Genomic DNA, 8,147 nt, shown 5'->3' with positions numbered 1-8,147 from the left:
ACGTTTCCATCATAAACTACACAAAACTCCATTCTACCCCATCATATGCCTTACTTATATCAAGTTTTACAGCATATCATATCCTCCATGAGTCTTATTTTTCATGAAATGCATACATTCATGCACCACAAAAATATTATCACTAATTAATTATCCCCGGATGAACACACTCTCACTATCACTAGTAATCTTATTCATTATGGGCTGTAGTCGGTGCATCAAAACTTTAGAAATGATCTTGTAAAATACGATGCTGAGATTAATCGGCCTAATCTAATTCATTGTCATAACATTAGAGACCCTAGGGATAAAGTATATTTGAATGTGGTTAAAGCCTTTTAGGATTTCACCACCTCCAAAGAAACTTTTAACCACCCTACAAATATCCTTTTTGATTAATCCACAATAAAAATGATAAAATCTAGCAGTAAAATCGTCATCTCTAGGGCTGTCGAAGGGTAATAAAAAAATAACATACTTAATTTCATCATCACTAACTGGTTTGGTGAGACTGCAATTTGTCTCTGCTGAAATTTTTTTCTAACTCTATTCAGCAAAGGGTTTGGATTTTGAAAACTGCCCGTTCTAAACAAATTATCAAAATATATCTGCACTCTCATTGAGAACATTTCATATTCTCTATTCAACATGTCTATCCTGGTCTTCTTTACTATGGTGGTTCCTTCATGAGTGATTTGAAGTTTGTCCCAGATTTCCTTTGCCGTTGTGCATCGTGATACCCATCGGTATTCCTCGAAGCTGATAGCACAGTTGAGCAAGTTGACAGCCTTGGCATTGAACTCCACCTTCTTTCTGTCTTCTTCGGTCCAGCTTGCTTCAGGTTTAAGAGAGATCACTCCTTCAGCACTTGTGGTGGTTGGAAATTGAGGACCCTCAAGGATGATCTTCCATAGTCTGTAATCTACTGCTTGCACAAAAATCTTCATTCTCTCCTTCCAATAGGTGTAGTTTTTCCCATTGAAAAGAGGAGGCCTGTTGCTTGACTGTCCTTCTGTCAGGTTGTAAGACACCAGGTTTGAGCCACTATTTTCTGCCATCTGGATCTTTTCTCCAAGCTGTAAAGCTTGATCTCTTTGAGACCAAGCTCTGATACCAATTGATAGTTTTTAATGGCTAAGAGAAGGGGGCTTGAATCTTAGCCCCTTTTTCACTTGATAACACTTGCTGGTCTTTGAGACAACTTCTGGAGACTTTTTGATTTTTGTCTCGTACCCAGCTACGAGACTTTTTCTTTTTATCTCGTAACCCAGCACGAGATATTTTTTAGTTTTATCTCCTGTGCAGTAGAAATGAAATGGAGTAGAAGAGAGAGAGAATTACACCCAGATATATCCTGGTTCAGCTGCTAAGTGCAATGCAGCCTACATCCAGTCTTCATCACAACAATGATGAAATTTCACTATAATCATCCTTGATTACAAACACCAATTCTCCCTAGGAACTATCCTTCCTATCCGGGACAAGTCTAGAATCTAATCCCCAATCCTGAACTTGACTTGGTCACAGCTAAACTTTCAACTGCTAAGTGCTAACCCAACTTGTAAGGAGATTCTCACAGAATCATGAAACACAACACAGATGTACAAAGGACCTCTAAGGACATCTATGGCTTTTTCTTTTAATTTTGCACTCTCTGCCTTTTTTCGCTATATGGCTTTTTCTTACAAACCTCACTGTTTGCCTTTTTCCATGAGACTCAAAACAGACAAAATTAAACAGAAAATTACAAAACAGAAAACATTGAAGGAGAAGAACTTCTGTTAGCTTAGGTAGCTATGAGAACCCTGTGCCTTGCACTCTCACTCCTTGCTTCAAGCCCTGGCTGTTCTCCCTTATATAGAGGAGGAAGCCTCCACGGTTGAAACCAAATGAACCAAGCTAAACTTCTTCTTTTTCATGCAAACCGGTTCGGCCAGAGAGAGAGGAGAGATAACCGAATGCTAAAAACCAACATGCAATTACCTCTGAGTCTTCTCTTTACACCAAGCTTCATCAATCCGAGCCATCCATCTTGACTTGTACTCCAAGAAGGATCCCTAGCCCTTGATGCTTTCTTGATGCATGACAGCTCCTTCTGCTCCACTTTTACTTCCTCCTTCACGTAACCACCCTAGCTACCTTCTGTGATGAGTGAACACAAAAGCAGAGATGAGCCATCCCTCTGAGATCTTCTTCCTCTGACCGAAATCTTTATCATCCATTTTTGGTATGGAGAAGTTGAGCTTATTTCAGCAAATCTTACCTCCTATGGTAAAGATCTCAGCCACAGTATACTTTTTGTTTTCTTTTTCTTAGCATCATTACAATGGTCTTGTTGCTTGCTTCTTCTTCTTTTCAGTGGCTAGCTTTAGCTTTCATGCTTTCTCTGTTGAAATGACCGAAAAAGAAGAGAGCAGAGAAAGTAGAAAGAGAAATTAAAATTGCTTTCAATGAAACTAAGAGAGAGAATGATAGTGAATCAAATTTCCACTTCATTTGTTTGCTGAGTAACGTGTAGTATCATTAAAGCCATTAAATCACTTTTCTCTTTCTCTTTCATATTTCCAATGCAAGTTAATTTAAGTTAATTGAATTTGAAATCCATCCTAACTTGAAGAATGGGATCCGTTGGAAGCAATGAACTTTACTTTCTTTCATTATTGATTTCGGACCATGCTTTGGTCTTGGTAGCAAAGTTTCAAATGGGCTAGTAATAATAATTCAATCCGGCCCAATAAAAAATAATAATTCAGCCATACTTCTTTAAATAATTTTTTACCAATGCTGAATGTAAAATTCACATTTGGGCTTGCAACACTTTTTCTTTTCTTTTCGGCCCAACAAAAATCTGCACCAACAAAATTATTAAATTAGCAATTGTAAATATAAATATCTTAATTAATAATTTTGCAATTAATTGTGTTAATAATGTTTGATCATCATCAATTTAAATTAGAGTTTTCCGAACTCATCATGTTTGTTGTCTCTTCCATAGCACCATCAATAATTTAGAATAAAAAATCAGTAACATCAACTCAAGAATCAAAATTAATAAAATTAACAAAATAAACAAAAATTAAGCTTCCAAATCCTAAAATAATTTTTTCTCCAGTCTCAAATGGTTCTGATTATGATGATTCCTTCCTAACATAGTAATCAAAAGCATGCCTCAAGCTTCAATTGAATAAAAAAGGGGAAATTGACTTGAAAAACAGGGGAAGTCAAGGCCATCTCCTTCATGCTCCTCCTTATCGCCATCACCTTCATTGCAGTGAAGGCGCGGGAGTTGGCGGACGCAGTGAAAACGAGGAATGACGATCAACTATAATAGTGCTATCTAGATTTCTACCAAGATATATATATATATATCCCATCAATAATTTTAAAGAAAAACAATTATATTTGAACAATGTCTTTATACCACAACAATTAACAAAATCTAAACGGCAAAAAAACCTAGCATCAGCATTTACAAATTAAAGCAGAAAATTCTTGTCGTTAAATCATTTAACTATTAAAAAAAGAGAATAAAAAAATTACACAAAATTCAGCAACAAAATAACAATAATTAGCTAAGAAAAAAGTTTTACCTTCACAACATACAAGAAGAATCAGTGAGCAATGAGCAGAGAAGAATCGTGACTCTAGCCTCTCCGTATCTTTTCTGGAATTACATAAACCTAAAGATTATCATTTCACCAAATCATACCTGCACAATTTTAATTTTTGAAAAAGCTGGTACATTGAAAAACCCACCATTTGAGTCTGCCATGGTCTATGAGTAATTCCATTCACCTCTTCCACCCCACGCCACTTCTCGTGAAATTTGATGTTAATTCCATCATTACTTGATTTTGTATCATCATTATTTTTCACTCAATAGCATAATTCACTTGTTACAATATTTATGAAAAAAAATATAAACCAAAACAATTCCAACAAATAAGACTATTTTAAGTATTGTTGCAGCCCGGCCCAGCGGCCGACCCGGCCCACAAACAACCCAATCCGCGCAATCGGAAAGGCGTCCACAACCCGTCCAGTTCTGCAACCCGGACACGCGCCCCTTTTTGCCAGCTGCATAACAACTGCGGGGCACGAAGCTTCCTAAAAGGTGGTCTCCCCCTGTGGAGTCTGCCCTACTGACAGGGTATATAAGGGGAGGGCCCTACCCCTCCCCAGAGGTACGTCATCATACCCACTGCCCTCATACCACCTGCACATCTTTTCTCACATGAGCTTCGGAGTGTTCTTGCAGGTGGCACCCCCCTTCGCTTCTCAAAGAGCTCGGATAGTCGGCCGCTCGCGCTACTCTCGCCCCAGATCCAGATCGAGGCTGGAACCCACCATCACACTCGGAAGTGACCACCGAACCGTCCGATACCCGAACAATCGAACATTAGCGCCGTCTGTGGGGACAGGCTGAATGGATTTTCTGTTGGGCCCCGTGGAGCCAGGCAACGGAATCGAGCCACGAGGGGGAGAAGGAGCACCCCGAAGCGGTAGGGCGGCCTCTATGGCTTCCTTTCGCAAACGCACTAGATCCCTCCTCCGACAACCCGACCTACCCTCCCGATCGCAGGAGAGGCGCCCTTTGGAGGGACTGGCAGCGACAACGCCAGGATAATGCAGGAGCTGCGGCACAGAGTACAAAACCTGGAACGTGAGCTGGCAAATCGAGACCACCACCAACGGATTCCCAGGCAAGACTACTCCCGATCTCCCCAGCAGAGAGAAAGAAGTCCCGGGAGAAGCCACTCCAGGCACACGCGGAGCCTACGAATGGAGTCAGAAAGTCAAAGGGAGAGCAGGGAGGCACCAAGACGACGGCGAGACCCCGTGATCTACACCTGACCTCCTACGAGGCAGACGGTGGAAGAAAACCGAGAAGAAAATGAAAGGGCGAGGAGAGCGAACCGTCCCATAATCATGGGGGCGACCCTTTTTCACCACTCTATCCTCGAGGTCCGGCTACCGAAGTACTTCGACAAGCCAACGGACATGAGGTACGACGGGACCTAGGATCCCCAGGAGCATATAACGGCCTTCGAGCCTAGGATGAACTTGGAAGGGGTTGGTGATGAGGTGAGATGTCGCGCCTTTCCCGTGACCCTAGCTGGCCCGGTGATACGCTGGTTCAATTCTCTTCCCCAAGGCTCTGTGATGACCTTCGGAGATATCACCTGCGCCTTCCTAGCTCAGTTCACCATGCGGATTGCCAAAGCCAAGCACCCGATTAACCTGCTCGGGGTGACTCAAAAAAGCGGCGAGCCAACCAGAAAGTACCTAGACAGGTTCAATGATGAGTGTTTAGAAATTGACGGCTTAACCGACTCGGTGGCCAGCTTATGCTTGACAAACGGATTGCTCAATGAGGATTTCAGAAAGCACCTGACCACTAAACCCGTGTGGACCATGCAGGAGATTCAAAACGTGGCCAGGGAGTATATCAATGACGAAGAAGTTAGCCAAGTTGTTGCAGCCAACAAGCGGCAGCCCGCCTACAACCATACTCGTCAACACGGTAACAGAGAAAGGCTTAAGGAACACTTCAAGGACAGAGTTCCAACTAAAACTCCCAGGCCATTCCTCCGGGTCGGTAGGTTCACCAATTACACCCCCTGGTAGCCTCGATTGTTGAGGTCTATCAGCAGATAGCCGATAAGGGCATTCTGTCGAATCCCCGACCTCTAAAGGACAGGACCGGAGGGAACAAAAACCTCTATTGCGATTACCATAAGGGCTTTGGCCACAAGACCCAAGACTGTTTCGATCTCAAAAATGCCCTAGAACAGGCAATCCGAGATGGCAAGCTGGCGGAACGCTCCCATCTTATAAGAGAACCGAGAAGGCGGGATAGGGACCGACCTGGTGACGATAAGGATCGGGCCATGAGACAAAGACGGGAACCCGAGGAAGATAGCGAATGAGGACTCACGGTTGTGAATGTTGTAGTTGGAAGGGACGCGGCCCCCAGGTCAAGGTCAACATGTAGAAAGGATGCTAAAGTCTTGGCAGTATCCTCATCCAGTGCCACGCCTTCCCCCAGGAAAGTACACCTAATCTCATTTGGATCTGAAGACCAATGGATCGAAGGTCTGTAGGAAAACCCCCTATCGTGATCACATCCAGGGTGGGAACCGGATTGATTAAGTGAATCCTAGTAGATACCGGCGCAAATTCGAACATCATGCTCCACAACGTATTCAACGCCCTAGGTCTCCGAGATACCGACCTGAAGACCTACCAGCATGGTGTGGTCGGTCTTGGGGACAATTACATTAAGCCTGATGGGATAATCTCTTTACCGGTCTCCGTAGGAAGTGGCCGGAAAAGAAGGTCTATAATGGCGGAGTTCGTTGTTCTGAGGGACTCCACGGCTTACAACATCATCATGGGCAGAGAAACCATCAATGAGCTCGGAGCAATAATCGATACCAAGCTGCTGATAATGAAGTTTGTTTCTGATAATGGGTCAAATGGATCCATCAAGGGAGATGTAGAAATGGCGGTCGCATGCGACAACGCCAGCCTCTCCCTAAGAAAGAAATCCAAGAAAGCAGCTGGGGTCATCCTGGCCGACCTAGATGCAAGAGTCGATGACAAGCCCAGGCCAGAGCCATAGGGAGACCTCGAGAAAGTCAGGGTCGGTGACTCGGAGGCAAAGTTCACCTTTGTAAACAGGAACCTCCCCTATGAGTTAAAGGAACCACTGGTGGAGATAATCCGGAAAAACGGCAACCTGTTCGCCTGGACTCCAGCCGACATGCCAGGGATTGACCCCAAGGTCATGTCGCACAACCTAGCGGTGAGAGCAGAGGCCAAGATAGTGGCACAGAGGAGGAGGAAAATGTCCCAAGAAAGAGCCGACGAAGTGGCCAGGCAGACGGGTGGCCTCTTAGAGGCGGGGTTCATTCGAGAGCTGGAATACTCGACATGGCTATCAAATGTTGTCCTGGTCAAGAAACCTAGCAGGAAATGTAGAATGTGCATAGATTATTCTGACCTCAACAAAGTGTTCCCTAAGGACTCTTTCCCTTCCCCAATATTGATGCATTGGTTGACGCGGCCTCAGGATACCGATACCTGTGCTTCATGGACTTGTATTCTGGCTACAACCAGATTCCGATGCATCGATCAGGTGAAGAAAAGACGACGTTCATAACGCCAGTGGGAATATATTGCTATGAGGTGATGCCGTTTGGGCTGGAGAATGCGGGAGCCACGTACCAAAGACTGATGAACAAAATATTTTGTGATCTCATCGGTAAGACGGTGGAAGTTTATGTGGACGATATTCTAGTAAAGACCCTCAAGGCGGACGACCTCATTGGTAACCTGGAAAGTGTGTTCGTAGCTCTTCGGCGGCACGGTATGAGGCTAAACCCGCTCAAGTGCGCATTCACCATGGAGGCCAGGAAATTCCTAGGCTTCATGATAACCCAGAGAGGGGTAGAAGCCAATCCAGACAAGTGTGAAGTAATCCTGCGAATGACAAGTCCGGGAAACGTAAAGGATGTGCAGAGACTTGCAGGAAGGTTAACCGCGCTATCTCGTTTTCTCTGCACGTCGGCTGCCAAGGTCCTCCCTTTCTTCAACTTGATAAAAAAAAAGGGATCGCGTTTGAATGGACCCTAGCTTGCGAGGAGGCCTTTAATCACTTTAAGAGCATCATCTCGTCACCACCTGTCCTCGGTAAGCCCAAACACGGAGAAATACTATTATTGTAGCTGGTAGTAACGGATGAGGCTTTGGCGACCGTCTTAATACGTGAAGAAGGGAAGGTTCAGCAGCCGGTCTACTTCATAAGCAATGTGCTGCAAGGGGCAGAATTGAGATATAGCAAGTTAGAAAAGCTAGCTTATGCGCTCCTAACCTCATTCCGCATGCTCCGGTAATATTTCCAAGGGCACCCGATAACAATTAGGACAGACCAGGCGATTCGACAGATACTGTAGAAACCCGACCTGACGAACAGAATGATGACCTAGGGAATTGAGCTGTTCCAATACGACCTGCAGTACGAACCTAGGCATGCCATCAAGGCCTAGGCAATGGCAGATTTCCTAGTTGAGGTGACAGGGGATCATCCCGATGACTTGAACACACGGTGGAAGCTCCATGTAGATGGAGCCTCCAACCAAACG

The 8,147-nt window shown here is 44.4% G+C and overlaps 1 protein-coding gene across 1 annotated transcript; it reads left to right on the top strand.

The window, feature by feature from the left end:
- The first annotated feature begins 5,058 nt into the window (after nt 1-5,058).
- LOC107607098 (uncharacterized) lies at nt 5,059-5,930 on the top strand. The gene is made up of 2 exons (XM_016309084.1): nt 5,059-5,562; nt 5,655-5,930. The coding sequence occupies exons 1-2, from the start codon at nt 5,059-5,061 to the stop codon at nt 5,928-5,930; spliced, it is 780 nt and encodes a 259-aa protein (XP_016164570.1).
- The last annotated feature ends 2,217 nt before the right edge of the window (nt 5,931-8,147 follow it).

This window comes from Arachis ipaensis, chromosome B7, assembly GCF_059453495.1.
Source record: "Arachis ipaensis isolate K30076 ecotype BB chromosome B7, ASM5945349v1, whole genome shotgun sequence".
In the NCBI taxonomy this organism is placed as follows: domain Eukaryota; kingdom Viridiplantae; phylum Streptophyta; class Magnoliopsida; order Fabales; family Fabaceae; genus Arachis; species Arachis ipaensis.
This window is presented reverse-complemented; position numbering and strand designations above follow the sequence as displayed.

What these genes read in the sequence shown, in the direction of transcription:
- LOC107607098 (XM_016309084.1), top strand. Translation starts at nt 5,059, where the DNA reads ATGAACTTGGAAGGGGTTGGTGATGAGGTGAGATGTCGCGCCTTTCCC. An exon ending in AGGAACACTTCAAGGACAGA is followed by an intron (nt 5,563 to 5,654) that starts GTTCCAACTAAA and finishes GTCTATCAGCAG; the next exon opens with ATAGCCGATAAGGGCATTCT.